Genomic DNA, 22,282 nt, shown 5'->3' with positions numbered 1-22,282 from the left:
GGCAAAGTCTTGCAGTGTTTCAGTGGTTGAGGTAGGCAGTCTTTGTGATGGCGAGATTTTGGGGTTGGAAGCTCATCTTGTTCTACAATGTTACCGAGGTCGCAAACAGTCAGTGACAGACTCACATAGTCGCCAGAGAGAAGGGTGGAGTGGATGACTAAGGGTGCACAGTTTTTGGTGGAGACCAAAGGCAAGGGCTTCGATGTTCTCGATATTTAATTGAAACCAACTTTTGGTCATTCTGTGCTGGATGACAAACAGTGCTTAGACCGTGGAAGGGTTGAAAGAGGTGATGATGATGTGAAGCTTGGTGTTAAGACCATAAGAAATAGGACCAGCAATAGGCCATTCGGCCCCTTGAGCCTACTCCACCATTCGATAGGATCATGCCTGTTTCAACACTCCTCACATCCACTTGGCCGCCCTATCTTTGTAATGATTTATTCTCCTACTTATCAAGAATCTATCTGTCTTGGCAGTGTTGTTGTGAAGACTGGTGCACTGTTGGCTGATATCACCAAGGGACAGCGTTTCAATGAGAAATAGGTGGAGGCTAAGGACGGATTCTTGGGGTGCACCAAAAGTGAGTGACTGAGTGAGTGAGTGAGTAAGTGAGTTATTGTCACATATATCTATAAAGATACAAAGAAAAATGTTTTGTTGCCACACAATCTAGTACCATTCCGAGTTACGAAAAGAGGGAAAAAGAAATTACATAAATAGAGCTCATCCTCAGCACAAGGGGTCTTCAAGGACAGCTCCAGGGCTTCTGCAGGGTCTCTGCAAGGTTCCCCAAGCCTCAAGGAGGCCCCATTCAGGTGTCCATCTTGCAGGCCTACTACAGCCACTCTGGGCAGTTCCACCACTGCAACTTTCAGCTCGCTGACAACACTCCATCTCTTCCATGATGCCAGGAGATGAAGAAAAAGTAAAACAAAAGAGAAAATAAAAAGACAAAAAAGGAGAGAGAGAAGGATGTGACCAGCCTGAAGCAGATGGGCTCAGAAGCCCAAACACTACCGACCATGCAGGAGCTGCCATCTGTGATGGAGTGAGCAGGAAGAGAAGCCAGTTTGTGTGTTTTCCAGCTCTGGCCGATGGAAATAGATCCAGTTGAAAGCAATCCCACCCACTTGGACAATAATGGAGAGGAGTTGGAGAAAGATGATGTGGTCAAACACATCAATGGCTGCAAACAGGTTAAGAGAGATGAGGAAGGATAAGTCACCCAGAATATCGTTTGTGACCCTGATAAGAGCTAGTGTGATAGTGGACCTCAGTGATTTGGAGTGAAATTGACCAGGAACTCATTAGGTAGACTGATAAAAAGATGACAGGATAAGTCATTTCATTCCAACGTAGCATTGTAAATAGACCACAGAATAATCACGATTTTGGTGGTAATGATAAAAATTGTTGTTTTCTCTTGTGAAATACTGGTGCTTTTCAATGTCATTGAAATACCTGAATTTCCATGGCAATGTCATAAGCAGAGCCTGAAGTCAAGATCCTGTAAGAGTTGTCATGATGGATTTCCAATAAGCATCTTGTTCTGGAGGATGGTGGAAACGATAGGATGTCGACTGCTTATTACCACAGATAGGATCAGACACATGAGCTGAATTGTGTAGTTCAGCTCTTTCTGTGATAATATTGGCCCTGATTTTCCAGGCTGCAGTAAAGTGGCCTCGCTCACTGCTGATCTTGGGAAAACAAAGCTGCCAACAAAGATCCAGTGAGATCGATAATGCAGATTTACACTCTCTTGCTGGTAATTTCAATTTCAGCATCATCTACAGTTGTAGAATTCTCAGTAGGAACTGCATGTCTTCACTTTTTTTGATAGGAATGTAAGACCTAGAGAGGACTAGGAAATCTAATCCTTCAAGCCAGTTCCACCATTCAGTACAATTGTAGCTGACCTCATCTCGGCCACAACTCCATCTTCCTAACTGCTGCCCATAATCCTTCAACCCATTACTAATTAAATATCAATCTCCTCCTTACAGAAGGTAAAATCTTACTGAAGGTGAAATAAAGATTGAAACACCCGTGCATAGTTAAGGCAGTTGCTGAAAGTACTGTAAACAAGCTTCAAAAATAATTACCGTACCACAAATTATTGAAATCTCATTGCAGAACAGAGGAATTTAACTTGCTGTAAAAATTAAATTACGTTTTCAGGAGGAATGAGGCTGTTCAGCAAAGATAAGGATGAGTTCATATTACATTAGGAGCAGGAGGCTATTCAGCCCCTCAATATCAAAGCCCTGGCTTCCACCAAATCAACTCCCAATGGGTTATTGTTTCAGGGAATACCTGCTTGCAGAAAGCTGGAGGGACAGCTGTAGTTAAAACCCTCGGCACAAGGTGGCAGCAGGCTGTTTACCAAGCCGTTTCAGAGAGACTAGGAGCTGCAGATGCTGGAGAGCATCCAGCTCTGCATCGTGTTATCTCTGCTTACCAAGCTGAATCTGTGGCGTTTCTGAAAGCTTTCAAATGCTCTGAAAGATTTGATTACTTAGAAGTGCATGACAAAGTGAGAGATTATGAAAGGAATTGAACAATCTTACTAATTAGTGGGAAGGGAAGGATCATCTTGGCTCTGAATTGTAGTTTGCAGGTTAACTGTTCATTTAAAGAGGATTGACTTACAAGGGAAGTAAAGTGAAATTCGATAACTTCGATAAAAGGTTGGCATGCATGTGACTGGCCAAGGTGAATTCACAAGGCTAGTTTCACTGAACCATTCAGACTATGGAATTGGGAATTTTATTAACACATTGTGAAAATTGTAAGTGAGAGAGAATGGGACATGTAGCCCTCAGTGGGAGTAAGCCTTGCCTTCAGCTGTACGCTCCCAGCAGTGCTGGATCTCTGGAATGCGCATTGCTGGGACTGCAAGCCACCTCAAGGATGAAGAAAAGATGGATCATGGCGTGAGGACAGTCAGAGACAAAGAAGGATTGGGAAGCACAGGGAAAGGGACGGGGGTGCTGATTATGCAAGTGAGGCATCGCCATCAAAAGGGCATGCGCCATTCCCTTGGGGTTGGAAAACACCTTGCTTAAGAGAGGATCTACCCACTCCAACCAGTGTTACAGTATGGGCAGCATATTATTGGAGTCAATTGATTTGGTAATGGCTTCAGTTGACCCACAGTTGCTTATTGAGAAGTGATGGGCTGGCTGCCAATTTTCGCACCCTTTGTGTTTCATTTGCCCAATCATAACACAAGGGCATCCAAGGCAGGGCATGTAAAGTCCAGCTTAGCGCGCCCACACAACATGTTGTATAGTTCCATCACACAGATGAGAACAAAGTTGTTTTGTTGAATTCGAAAAATTAACTGCCAGTCTGAATATATATTTGTTGTCAGTCTCTAGAAAATTATAAGGGGTCAGAATATGTATAAACGTTGTCTACTATGAAAGCCTTGACTACACAGCCCTGGCCTTTACCTTTCTGTCATAGTATTTTCAGGACAGATCCAAGCCATTGGGCCATAGTGGTCTATTGCCAGATCTTATCCCAAACTAGCCTCCTCATATCCCACTTAATCTCATACTATCACATAACCTTCTCTTCCCTTGAATTCTTGTATAGTAGGCCCTTTAGATACATCCACATTATTTACCTCAGCTGCCCTTTGTGGTAGTGAGCTCCATATTCTGACCACTTGCTGAATAAAGAAGTTTCCCCCGAATTCCCTGTTGGATTTAAAAGTTTTGCATTTCCACATGAGTTGAAAGGTCTTCTTCATGGCAATTGGATTAAGATTCTTCATTACAGTAAGGAACAAGGTTCAATGGAAGAAATATTTTTGCTCCCCTCCCCCCACCGAATCTATCATATAACTGAAGTGAAATATTGTTGAGATTCAGATCTCGACCCAGACTGTGCAGAGGAGGGGATAAGTGGACTAAGAAGTCTGTCTGAATCTCAAACGGTCTCCACATTTTGGCACCGGAAGTCACTCTCTCAATGTCCTTGACAGGGGAATTAGAGGTTAGAAGCTGTTCTCTGTGAGCTGACAGTGCAGACTCTGGTCTGTTTTAGGTCTGCAATTCCTCACAAACCTCTAGAAGAATAGTAGCTTGATAGAACAGAACAGTTTGCAGTATCACTGAGAAAGGACGTACATTGTCAAAGCTGCTTCTTTTGCACTTATCAGGACAATTCACAAGAAATAAAGGGAAAAGCAATACATCTACTGCAAAACCTGGACAGAGAAACCCAGAAAAAGAGAGACTAGAGCATGACTAAATGGATAAGTTGCAGTTTTTGCAAACCTTCTCAAAGACTATATGTGAAGGCTATATTATCCAATGATGGGGAGATTTTGACATGTAACAGACAGTAAAAGAGAATTTAGAGAATTTAGCAAGCAGCTAAAGAAGAAGGGAAAGTTTATCCACTGGTAGAAGAATTAAAGTGACTGGTTTTGGTGAAAATTGTGGCATTAGCCTAAATCCAGCTGCCTTGTACCATGTTATTCTGTGAGCTCAAAACTCATTTATGCCGCAAAGCCTAAGCTGAGTGACCACTGGAGATGGGATTTTGTCCCATCAGCTATCAGTAAATGTTGGGAAGATTCCAGCCCGTGAGGTTGTGGGCCCCACTGGCAAGACAGGCAGTTAATGGTCATGTTTATTACCTTCAACAATGTAACTAAGCAAACCTTATCTTCATCCACTGAAATCAGGGTGGTGACAGTGTTCAGACATTTTTTTTGTCTGGTTGATGTCTGCTTTATGGTGTTATGGACCAGACCAGACCACCTCAAAATATTTTAAGAAAGTAGCCGAGACCCTTAGGTTTTCTTATTTTATAGGCAAATGTAAACCGTTTGTTCCAGATACAATGCAACAGGTCAAACTACTCAATGTTAAGCAAAACACAATTTATTTCAACACTCTAGTTAAAATATAACCAAAGAAAGATGAATTTAGAATAACAACTTTGTTAGAAAGCTTGATTGACCTGTAGCTATGGTAACTATGACTAATGTACTCTTCCATTATAGTAATATCTCATAAACACAGCCCTTGGCAAAAAGGAAAATTCGGACACAGATTCTCACATGCAGATCTCCAATCCAGGAAGGAAAAACATCAAGAGGATTCAGAGAGAGTAGCAGCCAGGAGACATTCACTGAAGCTTCCTATTCTGTTAAGACCCCCAGAAACTTCTACTTAAAGCTAAATCTAAAATCCTGGTCTTTGAAGGCTGGCCACACTCAGTCAGGCTGTTTTAAAGAAAACCCCAGGGCTTACCAAGCTGTTTACCCTGTTGGCTCTGGTTTACAACCACACTTCAATAAAAAACAAAATAACTTCTTAAAGTCACAGTGTCATCACAATAGTAGTGCATCTGTTGAACTCAACTGCAGTCTCACTAGCTCCCCTGTTAGCAACCTATTATGCAGTACATTCTATCTGCTCATGACATACGATCATAGTGACTAGGCTGGAGAGTTAAGTAGTTCGGGAGGTTGAAGAACGGAAACCTAAGTGATGTCAGTATATTTTCAGACTTTCAAAACTGAATTAATTCTTCAAACTGGTTTGGTGGGATTGGAATCTATCTCTGGATGAATCGGAAGACTTGCATATCAGTGGTACCTGTCATGACCACCAGATGTCCAAAATGCTTTCCAGTCAGTGAAGTATTTTTGAAGTATAGTCCCTGTTGTAATATGGCAAGCAATCTCCCACAAACAGCAGTGTTATAATTATCAGTTAATCTTGTTTCTCGTGATGTTGATTTTGTTAAGAAGGCAAATAAATTTAATATTTCTAAAAGGGTTTGAAGGACTGTGAAAAAATAGCTTTATTTCAAGTTTTGTGGCAATACCTGAAATGGTTTCTTTAAAAGAGAATGTTGAAAGATCATTTTTGATATTGGAGATTTATTTTCAACAAGTGATAACTGCTTGCTTTAGTGTGGATCCCTGCTGGGCCTTTTAGAACAGTGAGTAGATAGTGAGTGTTTTTGTATTTGGTCTTTAACTGAGGACATGGAGCCTGTAAGGCAGGGCTACCTAGTTAGTACTTCCCAATTATTGAAAAGAAAATAGTCCTGAAGTCAGGTGTGTGAAAGACTCCAGAGACAACCATGCATGAGTCGTAATCAGGCCAAACTTGTGAGTGCCAGACTTTAGAACATTCAACATTTTTTTTTGCCTTCAAGACTAAAACATGGGCCCAAGAGTTTTGTTTCCAGAAAGCCAATCTCTGCATGAAAATCCTTTTCTTCCCCTCTCTTTCCCTAAAGTGTGTGCGTGTTTGTATGCACATGTGTGTTTGTGTGCATGTGTGTACAAGTACTCGTGTGTATATTTTCGTGTCTTTTTAGGAATATTTAGAGGCAGATCATTTATATTTTTATATTACTTACTGTAGGTTTGCCAGCAATTGCATCTTCAAGGAAAAATGTTGTGTGATAATAAACCAATTATTGCGTGTATTAGAAACCTGGTAGATAGATTTCTTTTAAAAAATTTAATATCTAATATAGATAAGGAAACGTATTTTTATTTGTGGTTGTGACCTGTAGAATTGTGAACTCAAGCAACAGTGTGCTCCTTAGTCATAACAACTGAGTGATAAATGATGGCCAGGATATGAAAATACCTTGCTCTTGTCCAAAATACTGCCAAGAGATCTTCCACATCCACCTGAGAGGTTGGGAAGGGTAGCTCTAAAAGAAAGGCCTCTGATCATACAAGTGGGTCAGCTTACTTTCTCAGCTCAAGCCCTGAGGTGTGATTTGAACTCAAAACGCTCCAGCATGGGCCAGGTTTTGAGACTGCTCGCCCGAAACCACTCCAACGAGAGTCCATCAATGGGACATGAAGGTGGAGGAGTGCACTGCAGCTTCACTTTCTTGCCTCTGAGTTGTGAGAAGTTCTTAAAACAAGTATTGTTGAAGGAGTGGGCAAGGTGGTCTGTGTGACTGTGACCTAGTAAGTGCTTTTATATATAAAATCTATTGTCAGCTGGTGTCAATCATTCCTAGCTTCCAGCTGTTAACAGTTTGGCCGCAGGATGCCTCAGTGCTTTCATGTATATTTGACACATTTGTGAGGGATTGGTGTGAGCTAAGTACTGACTGTAAGGGAACTGTGAGTGGATAAGATTTCCTTTCAGGTTATTACTGTAAAGCTAATCTCCCCTTTTCCCCTGGAAGAAATCAAAAACATTTTTATAGCTTTACACATTCCTTTTCAAAACGCTGCATGAGCTTTCGTTTGACTTTTTAAAATGCGTATATATTAAATCAAAATGGTGGAATCAAAATTCATTGTGACTATAAAATGCTATTTACCATTTTATTTCTTTAACTTGTTTTCCTTCCCTTAGCATTTTCCTTTTGTATTTTACAGGCTTCTGCTCCAGGCTGGAATTGATATCAATCGTCAGACAAAGGCTGGAACAGCTTTACATGAAGCTGCGCTCTGTGGGAAGACTGATGTGGTTCGCTTGCTACTGGAAGTAAGGATTATTCTGAGAGAAACATTTTGGACCAAGATTTAGCCGTGTAAGATGGACTTGCTTGCCTACATGTAGGGTCTTAATTTTTCTTCTGGCCACTGTGTTGAGGCTGTACAGGACGTTGGTAAGGCCACTTTTGGAGTACGGTGTTCAAATCTGGTCTCCTGCTACTGGAAGGACATTATTAAATTGGAAAGGGCGCAGAAAATATTTACAGGACTAGAGGGTTTGAGTCTTAAGGAGAGGCTGGATAGGCCGAGACTTTTTTCCCTTGAGCATATCAGTTTGTCAGGTGAGCTTATGGAGGGTTATAAAATTGTGAGGGCCATAAATAAGGTGAATAGCAAAGGTCTTTTCCTCAGGGTGAGGGAGTTCAAAACTAAGGGCCATATTTTTGGAACTGAGAGGAGAAATATTTAAAAGGGGTCTGAGGGGCATTTTTTTCACACAGAGCATGTGGAATGAGTTGCCAGAGGAATTGCAGGTACAGTTACAACATTTTAAAAACATTTGGACAGATACATGAATAGGAAAGGTTTAGAGGGATAAGGGACAAATGCAGGCAAATGGCACTCATTTGGTTTGGGAAACTTGAGGCTGGTTGGCTGTCCGAGCTGGTTTGTTGTTCCGCAGATGTTTCATTACCGTGCTTGGTAACCTCCTGAGCGCACCCTCTGATGAGGTTTGTGCCACACAAGCCCACATCAACCCTATGACAAGTGCCCATCTGAACTAAAGACCCACTCCCCGCCATGGACAGGACCAATGTCACCTACACGATCCCCTGCAGAGACTGCGAGAAACACTACATCGGACAAACAGGAAGGAAACTAACAACAAGAGTACATGAGCACCAACTGGGTACAGAAAGACATGATCAATACTCAGTCATCTCAGTCCACATGGACAAGGAGAACCACGATTTCAACTGGGACACCAGGATCCTGGGACAGGCTGGCAGAGACAGGCACAAGCACTCCTGGAAGCAAGGCACTCCACGAAGCATGCTGCTAAATAAGCACATTGAACTCGACACCATATACATTCCACTACGGAGGAAACCCAGAAGTGAGGCAATCCATCGCAACAGACTCCAGAGTTTAAAAACCAGGAGGGAAACACACCGACACTTCATCAGAGGCTGCACTGAGGATGTTACCAGGCATGGTAATGAAACGTCTGCGGAACAACAAACCAGCTTGGCGAGACAACCAACCTCAACACCCAAAGCCCGAGCTACAGATCTACTCCAAAACCTTTGGGAAAGTTGTTCGGCATGGACAAGCTGGACCGAAGGGTCTGTCTCTGTGCTATATGACTCTGTGACTCTATCGAAACAGAGGAAGGATGGATTTGGAGAAGGAATTAGAGATTGAGAGTTCAAACTCAAATTACACACTGAGAGGAAAAGAAATAGAGATGGAGAAAGATTGAAATGAGATAGTGAAAGTGGCATAAAGAAAAAGTAAGGAAAAGCTCTCAAGGAGAAATGGGACAATTGTTTTAGACGCTCCAACATCAATTCACAACCTGAAGGAATGAATCTGGAAAACTCACATCTGCTGCCTACATTCCATTGCACAACAATTGCAGATTATTTAGTGATTCTATAAAAACAGCCTTTCTGCTCTTTAGAGAAATATGGATAATTTCTGGATGTGGGAAATATAACGCAAACATTGAAATATTTTGGTAACAATCTTTATAATATGTTTACAGTATGTTTAATATGTTTTTGTAATATGGCCAAACTTTGGCATTTAAATTGTTCCCTTAGCAAAATATTTGGAAGAATTGCTATGTTTCAGTGAGTATATGCAGTGCCTGGTGACCACAGAGCAGTGCGCAATGAGTGCTCAGGTGGAATTGGGTTTGAAATTTGGCCTCAACATTCTTTGGATGGACAGGTAGCAGTCAGTAAGGCTCTATCAAACTGTAGAGGGACCACTGCTGGATTGAGCTCAACTATTGAACACGCCACTGTGTTCTCTGGTCAACATCTGTATTCTCTGAGATAAGGGGAACTGCAGATGTTGGAGAATCCGAGATAACAAAGTGTAGAGCTGGATGAACACAGCAGGCCATGCAACATCTTAGGAGCATAAAAGCTGACGTTTTGGGCCTAAGGGTCTAGGCCCGAAACATCAGCTTTTGTGCTGCTAAGATGCTGTTTGGCCTGCTGTTTTCATCCAGCTACACTTTGTTATCTGTATTCTCTGGCTTGCTGCAGTGCTCCAGCGAGACTCAGCATAAGTTGGAAGAGCGACACCTCAATTCCCACTTGGGAACTCTACAGCCTTCTGGACTCAATATCAAGTTCAACAATTTTAGACACCTCCTCCAATGTCCTTAGCCCAACACCCACATACCAGGCTTTGTTATCACATGGTCTGCTATTGCACACAACCCATTGTTAGCCATTAATAGGCCCCATTAGTAGCCATTCATTCTCCCAGCAAGACTGTTTGTCTGTCCAACTGTTCTCTCTCTCTTTGGTTCCATCTCCAGCTATTGTTTACTCCTTACCCCCTTCTCCCACTCTATCTTCTGCACAAAAAGCAGCCTTTTTCTGAGTTACCATCAGTTCTGAAGAAAAGTCACTGGACTGGAGATGTTAAGTTTGATTTCTCACCACAGATGGTTCCAGTCCTGCTGAACTTTTCCAGCAACTTCTGCTTTCGTTTTCAAGCCCATGATGCCTCTGTCATTAAATTAAATTGTCACATTTGAAGCTTGAATGATCACGTCTTCCACCCAAAATGAGTGACTGCTGCATTCAAAATCTTTCTCAGATTGACCAGCTACCTTGTTCAGGAAGAATTAGGCAGCAAAAAGTGGGTTTATTTTGCATTTACATCTTTGGAGTGCTTTTACTGGTATTGAGTGATAGCAGAAACCAACAAGCTAACATCTTTGTTTGTAATGCCTCTCTGCTTTTTAATATTAATGTTAACGCCCTTAAGTGAACCAGACTGTCTTCCGTAAAAAGCAGACTGAGCTCTTAGGTACAAATAACTTGTCAATATTGTGTAACATAACTTAAATCCATGTGAGACACGTTAGATTTCAAAGGAAATTAAAACAAAATTGATGGAAAACCTGATTATCAACTCACTCTCAAAAAAATTAAATAATGTCAAGACCTCCCTTGATATCATTGTACAGCGACTTGAAGATAAAATTGGGCTGCCTCAAAAATATTCTTTCTCTTTTCTGACATTGCTATTTTTCAATACTTCTCAACTCAAGCATGAAGTGATCCCAATTGCAAACTTCAATTAATCTGTTGCTTTTATTCACTCGATCTCTTTGATTCACTTGAAATCTGCAGAATTATCATTTGTAGGAAGAAAGACTTGAAAAGAACTGTACATTTTACACTCTTAAAGTTGATGAATTGAATTGTGTTTCAGAGCGGGATTAATGCACACATCAAGAACACTTACAATCAGACGGCCCTGGACATTGTTCATCAATTCACAGCAACACAAGCTAGTAAAGAGATTAAGCAAATGCTCAGAGGTAAGTCTAAAGTATAAAAGTGTTTCAGACTGCTTCATATTGGAGTATACACCTACAGTAAAGAAGGAAGTGACAGTATTTACACAGCACCTTTCATGACCCCAAGACCAAGTGAACAGTCAACAAAATACTTCTGAAGTGTTGTAATCTGGGAAATGCAGCAGCAAACTTGCATAACAAGTATGAAATGAGCTGCCAGAGGAAAGCTTGGTCCAATTGCAATGTTTGAAAGCCATCTGGATGGGGAGATGAATAGGAAAGGTTGAGAGGGACCTGGGCCAAATACTGACAAATGGGACTAGGCCAGATTGGGGATGTCTGGTTGGCACGGACCCCATAAGTATTGTCTCATCCAAAAGCTGGCACCACTGACAGCGTAACTGAGGCAGCTCAAAGCCAACTGCTTTGACCCCCCATACTCCCATCGTTGGCTACTCAACACGTCAATTCATAGTACCCTGAATTCCCACTCCAATTGGAAAGTTAAGCAACTCTCCCTTACCTGAAATAATGATACCCAATAGTCAGCCATTTCCCATCACAAATATTTCAAGAGAAACAATTGAAAGTGGCCTGTGCTGCTGCAGCCTAACACAATGCCTGACAACCCTTTTCACCGGCCCCCCAAATCCAATCCCTACAAATAATGAGAATACAAGGTGTAGAGCTGAACAAACACAGCAGGCCAAGCAGTATCAGAGGAGCAGGGAAGCTGATGTTTCGGGTCTAGACCTTTCGTCAGCTTTCCTGCTCCTCTGATGCTGCTTGGCCTGCTGTGTTCATCCAGCTCCACACCTTGTTATCTCAGTTTCTCCAGCATCGGCAGTTCCCAGCACCCCTATGAATAATGGTTCCTTTTCATGCTTTTTCAGATGCTTCTGCTGCCCTGCAGGTCAGGGCTGTGAAGGACTACTGTAACAATTATGACCTGACCAGCCTTAATGTCAAAACAGGGGATGTTATTACAGTAAGTGTCATGTTTTAATTAACTTTCATTTCCTGTGATTTTGCTGGAGACTATTTATGATTGACATGTTCACATTTACATGTCAGATTGACTCAAAAAAAATGAGAAGTGTATTAGAGATTCTCCAAATTAATCTTGGAACAGTATGGATTTTCAACAAACAGTTTCAAGTATTGCCATATTGTGTACTGCAAGACCTCTGTAAACGCGAAATGGAAAGTGTGGGTTATATAATATAAAGCACATTTCCATGATAGGCAGCCCTTCTCTTGCACTTAGCCCTCAGACTCTCTTCTCTCTTCTGTCTCCTTCTCCTGCCTACCTTGCCTCTCCCGCCTTTGCTGATTCTATTGATGCTCTATATTTTCCTCTCTCTCACTCACTGTCTAGTCTCTTATTGCCAATGCACCCTTTCCCCTATCCTACCTCGCGGAAGTGTTGAAATCAAAGGCTACCTCATGAATGGTGTGAACTTCCAAGTCTTTCAAATCAAGGCCTTCCTTGGTAACCTCATTCCTTTGTTGTTTAACAACTGCTTCCTGGTTAATGTGAACTTTATCGTTCGTAGTGCAGCCTCACTGCAGCCCTTTACCCTTCGACTGGCCATCACAATGAACAAACCTGAAATGGTTGGAGTAGAAAGGAGGTCTGCAATGCAGTTTATAATGTTGGAGGCTCTCTCCAACTCCCTCCTCATTGAGGCAGAGAGTGTTGCAGTTTCCCTGATGTCCCATCGTGAGGCACGGGTCAGTTGCGTTGATGACTACACCACGTTTCTGCTCGAGAACTTCCCCAATATCAGGAAAGAGACCATGCAATGTGGAAGGCCTCAATCATGGCTAGTACAAGAAATGAAGGGTTTGTTGCTGCAAAAGATGGCTCAAGCCAGGAAGTCTCCCTATTCGGTAGGCATGCCTCGGTTAAACTGTACCCTGAGGTAGATATGGGTTGGAGTTGAGCCATCTAATCCTGGAAGCAGAACAAAGGCAGCCATGGGGCTGGCCGTGTGCAGGTTGAGCTGGTGAGAAGATGCACCTCTGTTCTCTGGGACATCACCGCAGTTGTATCAGCAGCTGGTAGGTCTTCATGCAACCCTCACATCCTACCACTCAAGCCCCACAGCCTCTCAGATCCCCCATGCCAACTCATCACCAACCAATGCCTATGATCCCTCAATATTTCATGCAAATTCCACAACCACTCAGTTGGCAACAACCACAGGGATACCACAGTAACTATGTGTAGATGAAAAACAAACAATTTAAGAATCAGTCCTAGGGCCTCAATTGTGTTCTGCCTGTACTAATAACTTAGAGGAGGGTCAGGGTGTAAGGTATCTAAATTTGCTGCTGATACAGAAGTAGATGGGAGGGCATGTCATTGATGAAGTCATAAGGAGTAAGTGGGCAAATTTTGACATTAATGGAGGCAAGTGTCAGGCCATGCGCTCTGGAAGGAAGAACTGAAAGCCAGATTATGGTTTACATGCAGAAAGACTCCAAAAGCATAGGATTCTGGGTATTCTTGTGCAAGAAACACATAAGTGGTGGCATGCAGGTGCAGCAAGTAATTAAAAAGATAAATGGAGTTTTGACCCTTACTACTAGGGTTTTGGAGTTTAAAAGAGTCAAGTTTTGTTACAACTGTATAAGTTGTTGGCAAGGCTGCAACTGGAGTACTGTGTACAATTTTGGACCCCATTATAAAGAAAGAATGCCACTGGATGTGATTAAAAATAGATTAACTAGATTAATTCCTGGCTTGAAAGGGTTGTCCTATCAAGAATGGCTAAACCAAGTTAGGCCCTTATTCGTTCGAGTTCAGTAGAATGATGGGGGTGATCATATCAAAAGCTACAAGATTTCCAGGGGTCTTGGGAGGATAGATGTTGAGAAGATGTTGACACTTGTGGGGAGAATTGTTAACTAGGGGATATTGTTACAAGATATGGGGTATTGGTTTAACACAGAGATGCAGAGTGATTTTTTTTGTCAAATGGTAGTAAATGTCTGGAATTCTCTACTTTAGGGACTAGTGAAGGCTAGATCAGTGAAAGCATTTAAAGAGGAGGTTAATAGATTCATGAAATGTTGAATGTTGAGCCACAGTCATATAGAATGGCTAAATGGCCTATGTCTATTTCTATTTCTTATGTTCTTACCTCTCACTTGTTCATACTTAACAGTGAAAAACTCCCATTTACAAAATCCAATCAAAGCTTTTATTTCTCCTTAAATAATTAATTCCTCATAAAGAAAAACAAACGTTCTCTAATCCCATATCAAAGCCAGCTATAACAAGGTGTGGAGCTGGATGAACACAGCAGGCCAGGCAGCATCAGAGGAGCAGGAAAGCTGACGTTTCGGGTCAATAGATAGAGGAGCAGATAAGTAGGAGAGAAGACGGACAGGTCAAGGAGGCAGGGATGAGGCTAGTCAAGGTGAGTGTAAGTAGGGAGTTAGGATGTGGTTTGGTCAGTGAGGAGGGAAGAGCGGGTAGGTGGGAGGGAAGACAGACAGGCCAACAAGGCAGGGATGAGGCTAGTAGATAGGAAGTGGGGGTGGGGTTGGTCAGTGAGGTGGGAGGAGTGGATGGGTGTGAGAAAAGATGGACAGACCAAGGAGGCAGGGTGAAGGAGGCTGGTCTTGGGATGAGTTCAGGGATGGGGAGATTTTGAGGGTTGTAAAGTCCACATTAAGACCATTGGGCTACAGGGTTCCCAGGCAGAATATGAGGTGCTGTTGCTCCAGCCTTCGGATGGCATCGTTGTGCCACTGTAGGAGGCTGAGGATGGACATGTCGTCCAAGGAGTGGGAGGAAGTGTTGAAGTGGCTTGTGACTGGGAGGTGTTGTCATTTGTCACGAAGCAAGCATAGGTGTTCCACAAAGCGGTCTCCAAGCCTCCCTTTCCCTCTCTGTTTATTTCTGAGCCCCCTTCCCCCCTTCACCTAACCCATCTCTGAAGAAGGGTCCATAACCGAAACATCAGCTTTCCTGCTCCTCTGATGCTGCCTGGCCTGCTGTGTTCATCCAGCTCCACACTTTGTTATCTCAGACTCCAGCATCAGCAGTTCCTACTATCTCAAAGCCAGCTTTCATTTAATAGCCTCTTAAAATGGCAAGGTATGAAGTCAAACCCCGCCCGCCCCCCCCCGTTTGATGTATTTTTAGCTTTTGAAATTGACTTGAGCATTCACAATGATAATAATAGCCCTTTGGGAAAATGTCAACAAAGGACTCTAACTCTAAAAGTGCATGACTAGATGTCGCTAACTTATAATGTATGGCCCATAAATCAAAACAATCCAACAGATTTTTTTTCTCTCAGTGACAGCTGCAGCCCATTTCTTTTCTAAGTTTAAAGGGTAGGGGATTCAACAAAAATTCAGACAGTGACTGGTTTTCAGACCTTACCTGCCCTTCAAGGGCATTTAGATCTACACCAATAATTTGTGACTCTCGCTCTGCAGGTTAATGCCCTTGAATCAAAGAAAATGGCCTTGCAGAGTTCCAGATTCTCTCCTGTGTGGCTCCTACTTTGTCACTTTCCTCTATCTGTTTAACTTGGGTCTGTTGGAAATGAGACTTCTGCATCTGGATTTTCCCATCATTTTGAATTCTTTGGAGCTCTATGAAAATCCAGCCCCGTGTTTCTTCCTGGTGACCAAGCCTGGATTCACTGGGTTTGATGTGGCTCAGAGCACTTTCAGACCTCATACAAACCTCTGCCATTAACAACAAGACAGTGCCCACTTGGCTACCGAGCCCTACCCCACACCTCAGGATAGCTGTAAGCTCATCATGAGACACTTCCTTTCTAGCCATGTAAACCCCTAGTGGGGCTGGGGTAGAAAGGAGAAAAATATCCAGTGCTAGTAAGGGAAAAGTTCCTCACAATCAGTACACGATGGCATAGGGTTCAATTGTTAACAATGAAAACCCTTGCTTTGGGATCTGGGTGTCCTCGTACACCTGTTAATGAAACTAAACAGGTACATGCAATTAAGCAAGCAATTAAGAAGCTAAATTGTATGTTAGCCTTCATTGCAAGAGGATTTGAGTTCAGATTCAGGGATGTCACCCTGCAGTTATGCAGAGTAAACACACATTACTGTTACCTACATGGACTTAGCACTGCAACAACAACTGGAGCACTAAAATATACACTCAAAACCTTGTTTGCTCCTTGCAGGACCTGTCCTTCAATAACCCAATGAGTCAGGACTTACTTTGTGATCTTGGTTAACCCTTTCAGGTTCTAACTATCTCATACAACAGGATGATTTGTTAGTTTGAAACTTTGAAGGGGATTAAATGCTGGTTTGCAAATTGCAAGCGAATGTTCTGTTATCAAAAATGGTTGAAGTAATTGAGGTATACAAGATAATGAGAGGCATAGATAGAGTTGATAGCCAGAGACTATTTCCCAGGGCAGAAATGGCTAGCACGAGGGGTCATAGTTTTAAGCTGGTTGGTGGAAAGTATAGAGGGGATGTCAGAGGCAGGTTCTTTACGCAGAGAGTTGTGAGAGCATGGAATGCGTTGCCAGCAGCAGTTGTGGAAGCAAGGTCATTGGGGTCATTTAAGAGACTGCTGGGCATGTATATGGTCACAGAAATTTGAGGGTGCATACATGAGGATCAATGGTCGGCACAACATTGTGGGCTGAAGGGCCTGTTCTGTGCTGTACTGTTCTATGCTCTATGTTCTATGTTCTAATTAGGATAAAGGTCCTTACAGCCAGGGCTCAGCAATTCAACAGAAATACAGCAGGTGGTGCTGCAGACATAACCATCATCACAAACAGGATTAGCTCTGAGGTTAGCCACTTCATCAATTGGCCAATAACCACTTTCTCAAGTAGGAGCAAGAGCCCTTCACAAAGATGGTTGCGTTGGGTTTTCCTAACAGTTGTCCCAATACCTTTAGCAGTTCACTGAGACACCGATAAATTAATTAGAGGGTTTGTTTTTACCCCCAAAATCCTGACGGAAAGCAATAATAAAATTAGGGAACATTTATCTTTCCTGTTCTTACTGCCCAGTTCCTGTGTCTTGGCTTAAACTGCTCTTTCAGTCTGAACATTTTTACAGTTAACTTGCCTTTTCTCATATGTCTCACATCAGAAGTCACATCTTGCTTTTAGGATAGTCCATAATTATTTGTCTAATTCTTTCGAAAATGTAATTCTTGAATGCATGAGCCAACACAGAACAGCTGAAGGCCAATACAACACTTTCATCAGGAAGGGTAGCACATTTTAGAGAGTGAGTAGTAAAGTTATAGCTTTACCTATCATAATAGTTCTTAGGGGCATCTCAGATTTACATGCAGCAAATCTAGTCTGAGAGAAGGCTTCAGACCCAGTGTTTATTATTCTGTCAGACATTGTCTGATGGCATTCAGTAAACAGATCAAAAGCCATCAAAGTTTCTTCCCAAGATGTTCCCATTTATAGTTACTTTGATTTCCCTGAATCAGGTTCTGGAGCAGCATCCTGACGGGAGGTGGAAAGGCTGTATCCATGACAACAGAACTGGCAATGACAGAGTGGGCTATTTCCCATCATCTATTGCGGAGGTGATTAACAAGAGATCAGGTAAAACACTGATATGCCTCTTCATCTTTGTGATAGGAAGCATGATTAAATGTGTTTCAAGCTGCCAGTCTAATATGTATCAAGTCTTTTTCTCCAATGAATTGTTTGTAATACTACTTTCTACTGTACCCCTTGTTCAGGACTGAGTGACCCAGGTTCATACTTATACCTGTATTAATAATTTAGTCACATCCAAAATGAAGAATTCGGCAATCATAATACCTCCAGATGTACAAGTTAGTAGCTATTCCTTATATAAAAGAAAATAATTTATCTTACAAATTTTAAACATATTTTTTATTATTTTAAACCACCATTTTAAAATACCTGCAGGGTAACCAATTCCTATAAAAACATTGATAAATTCACAGTGGGTTCATAAAATAGATTTATGATACAGCTTGACAAATGGCACAATCTGTTGAAAATTGAGCAGGTATCTTTTGCCTGATCTTAAGCATCAATTCAAACCTGAACTTTTCACATTCTGTGATTGAGGTGGGAGTGTCTGAGTGCATTGTGATTGAGATCAGAGTATCTGTACAGATAGTGACTGAGCTGGGACTACTTGTATAAATGCAATGATTGAGGCTGAAGTGTCAGAGGCAAACTGAGAGGGTTTGTATTAAACAGCAGGAAGTGGGAAAGTGCCTCTGGAATGGAGACTGATGATTTCTACCCATCCATCATCCCCCACCCCAACCCCATATCTCTGAGCCCATTTCTTGCTGAAGGTGGATTCGCTCTTGAGTAAAACTGAACTATTAATGTGCAGGCAGGATCTAATGCTAACAAATCAAACTGACACTCATGTTTTTCTGAACAGATTGAGTGTTTGGAACGGATAAGTGTGGTGGATGAAAACTGGTGCACCTGCCATAGACAAAGTAACAGCACAATCAAAAGGCTCATGCCCCATTATCAGAGCTCCCTCACCCCATTTCACAAACATATAGAATCATGGGATTTTACAGTACCGAAAGAGGCCATTCAAACTAAGAGCAACCCGGCCAATCCCCCTCTCCAGCCCTATCTCCGTAGCCGCTAACTTCATCATTTCCAAATCTATATCCAACTCTTTTGAAATCTCATATGGAAACCACCTCCACCACTCTCCCAGGCAGTGCTTTTCAAATGCTAACAACTGCCTGGGTAAGGACATTTCTCTTCCTCTCACTCCTAGCTCTCTCCCTGACAGTTTTGAAATTGTGACTCCTGGATACTGACATACCAACTGGTGGAAACAGAAAATCCTTCTTTAGCCTGTCAAAATTGTTCATAATTTTGATCACCCCCATCAGGTCACCCCTTAATCCTCTCTGCTTCAAAGATGATAAGCCCGATTTCGCGAATCTTTCCTTGTGTCTAAAGTCCCTCATTCCTGCTATCATTCCACTAAATCTACTTTGCACTGTCTCCAGGGCTTTAACTTTAAATAAGGAGCACAGAACTGGAGGCTTAAGCTGGCAAACACAGCAGAAATTGTGGACATCTCACAAGCTGAGATCAAACCCAACTTTCCCTTAAGTGGATTTCCAGTTATTTGTCATTGTAAATATGTTTCAATTCGTTAAATACCATTCTACCTATTAGACCATAGCAGCAGTGATGGAGCCGCACTCACAATACCATGATAAAAGAGATGCCCCTGACGGATTCTCAATCTACCTGGAGAGCAGGGCCCTGAGATATTTGTGCATTCACATCATGTTTTTCTTCTTCTATTCAGTTGATTGGTCTGAAGAGGTATCAGTGTCTAAAATCAAAAATGATTTCAGATTATTTTGTAGTTCATCTCTCATTACTAAAACGGGCAATCATTTCAGCACTGTTCTTATCTGAGCTCAGACCTTCTATGGATAGTTTACTGGGCACTTAGCCAGGGTTTGATCTTTAGACTTAATCCAATTGAGTCAAAGAGTGCAACCAGGCCTATGAAGGCTGTGACGTTCAGTTAAACAATGAGGCTTTCAGCAAGCTTCACATCTCGACTGCCTTAGACTACTCAGCTTTATTGATGTTTTGAACTGAATTGGCACTACATTGATGCCATTCCTAGTTTTATTGTGTTTTGTTCGTTTCTTGGCATGTGGTTGTCACTAATTGGGCCAGCGTTTATTGCTTCTCCCTCATTGTCCTCAAAAAGCTGGTGGTGAGGTGCCTTCAGGAGTGAATTGCTGGGCTGTTTCAGAAGGCTCTGAAAAGGACAGCAGGTTCCTTTTCCATAGTGCTTTTGGTGAGCCTGCTGAGCTTTTCAAACAATCTGGTAGGTTCATGACCATTTTTACTGATGCCGGTTTCTTTTAAAAAAAAGAAATTCCAAGTCATTTATTGAAACAGGTCTGAATGATCCCACTGGAATTTGATCTCAGGACCAGATTTTAGCTACCAAAGTAGGGAAATTTTGGGGCTTGATATGAGGGACCCTATTTTTGTTCGGGTTAGAGGGAGTACAATAAAATTAGGCCTGTTGACCCAAGAAGAAATGATGGGAGCTGTTGTGTGCCCAGGTGGGGTACTTAAAATGGCTGACTCAGTCTCCTGGGACTTGGTTGAAATAATTTTGGATGCTGCTCAATCCTCTGGCTTTCATCCATCACACAGCTTCTCCTAGCACCTAATTCTCACAACTTTTCTTAACCTCCATTCCCCCTCTATAGCCATTGTCCCAGAAAACATAATGGGCCAACCTCAGCATCTGAATCCGGAAGATGGGAAAGAAAAGCTTCTAACAAAATACTAGGGCTTGATGAGCGAAAAAAAAATTCTCATTCAAGAAGCCCACTTTTAAATTTTAAATCCTTTCAAGCATTCAAATCCAGACAAACTCTTACCCACATATAACATCAGACATCTGTGGTTTAATGACCTCTTTAAATTGTCAATCAGAATGTGAACTCAGAACTCCCTGTTCGGGTAAATACTTTTGGAGATTTTGAAATATACACCAAGCACTTATAAACACTTCAGACACAATAGGAGCCCTTGGGAAGTGTCAACAAATGAAACTATAGTAACACGTAGGATATTTTTCTATCCTACACCAGATGGTCTGTCAAACTAAACAGTCCGGGTGTATTTTTAATTCTAAATTGATAGCCTCAACCCAAATTTCTTGATTTTTAAAGGACTGGGAGGCTGAGAGGGAAGATCAGTTAAACTTTCAAAACCTGAAATTGACTTTGTTTTTGTTTAGTGAAAGAAATGAAGAGTTATGGAATCAAGGAAGCCAAGATACAAATCAGTCATTATTTTATTGCATGGTGGGAGGTATGCTAAATGATCTCCCCCTGTTCTTATTTCCCATTTAATTGAAAAAGCCCTGAATGGCACAGTGACTTCTATTAGTAAATAGCCACTATGGCACTAAATAGGTGGAAGGGTGAATATTGTTTTGGAATATGTATAGTAACCTATTGCTTAGCAATGCATGGTTAAAAGAATAAAATGGGAATGTACAAATGATGCAGTGTTTGAAACCATCATCAGTTCTTCTGCTGTTCTAACACATGTTGATAATCTAGGACATGGTAAAATTAAAAGGCATTGCTATTGTTTGCTTACAACATTTTACGTTTGAGATTTTTTTCATTGTTGCTTTCTACATTTTGCTTTTATTTTTACTTTTTCTTTGTTTCAACATTTTAGGTTCTTGGGACGCAGTTATTTATGCCCACAGTTGTCAGCAATATCACAAGATACAGCTCACGGCCTATGGCACTGCAATAGTCAATGGTGACTCCTCTCATCACTTTAATTCCCTGCCACCACCCCCTCCACCTCCACCTTTCAATCATCAGCCACTTTTCAGTTCCTTTGGTTATCACAGAGCCAATAGCAGTATAGAAGAATTACCCCATGGACAAGGTAGTTTATTAAATGCTTACTTCTTTTTGTTTTGTTCCCAGAGTTTCCCAAAAGGTCATCTCAATAAGGTGTCCCCCAACTGCTTTTGAGAACCAACAAATCTCAGATCTGCTAAATTCTAAAACCAGCTAGGTATAGCCTTTCCCTCCTTAACTTAATTGGCTCCTTTTGGGAAACCCTGGATCATTTGTGTGAGAAGCTGATGTGCCTTAATTTTCATGTATTTAATTTTCAAGTTTCTTTGTCTTCTTAAAGGTTGGCTCGTGTGGAAAAGAACTGACAGGGTCACATTCTAAACTAACAACCACTTTATTTAGGTAGCATTGCTGTATCAACAGTCTGAAGAGCCGGTGGTTAAATGAGAAAACTTCTTACCAATGTGTGAAGTTGTTATTGATTTGGAATGCTCTGCTTGAAAGGCTGTTATAAGCAAACAGCAAGAGAACGTCTTGTGCTGCAGAGGTAGCACCCCTATCCCTGGATAGGTGAGGCCTAGGTTCAAATCCCACCTTCACCAGAGGTGTGTAATAACATCTCTGAACAGGTTGATTACAGGGGATGAAAATAGAAGCAGGTAGTAACTTCAAAAAAAATTAGATGGACACTTAAGAAGAAAACGAAGTTGAAAGTCTGTGGAGGAAAAGCAGGAGAACAAAAGCAAAGGGACTGTCTTTTTCTAAGTATCAAGATGGACCAAATGGTCTCTTTCTGTGTTAATATGATTCTGTGAAAATGTACAAATGTGAGTTGTACAGTAGGAATGATTTTCACGTTGTGCAACAATGTGCAATGGGTGATAGTGAGTGCTTCTGCTTGATGTTCAGTCTCACA

The 22,282-nt window shown here is 41.7% G+C and overlaps 1 protein-coding gene across 8 annotated transcripts in view; it reads left to right on the top strand.

Moving 5' to 3' along the window:
- The window catches only part of caskin1 (CASK interacting protein 1), a 598,608-nt gene that overhangs the window by 483,117 nt on the left and 93,209 nt on the right, over positions 1 to 22,282 (top strand). For 5 of the 8 annotated variants that reach the window (XM_048551872.2, XM_048551874.2, XM_048551873.2 and 2 more), the window contains exons 7-11: positions 7,388 to 7,496; positions 10,910 to 11,018; positions 11,891 to 11,985; positions 17,467 to 17,584; positions 21,233 to 21,451. In XM_048551872.2, the coding sequence (XP_048407829.2) occupies positions 7,388 to 7,496; positions 10,910 to 11,018; positions 11,891 to 11,985; positions 17,467 to 17,584; positions 21,233 to 21,451 (650 nt within the window). The remainder of the gene's footprint in view (positions 1 to 7,387; positions 7,497 to 10,909; positions 11,019 to 11,890; positions 11,986 to 17,466; positions 17,585 to 21,232; positions 21,452 to 22,282) is intronic. The other 3 variants (XM_048551877.2, XM_048551875.2, XM_048551876.2) reach the window with 2 other exon arrangements.

The sequence above is a fragment of the Stegostoma tigrinum genome, chromosome 23, assembly GCF_030684315.1.
Source record: "Stegostoma tigrinum isolate sSteTig4 chromosome 23, sSteTig4.hap1, whole genome shotgun sequence".
Lineage (NCBI taxonomy): Eukaryota > Metazoa > Chordata > Chondrichthyes > Orectolobiformes > Stegostomatidae > Stegostoma > Stegostoma tigrinum.
Note: the sequence above shows the minus strand (reverse complement) of the source record. Positions and strands in the feature narration are given on the sequence as shown.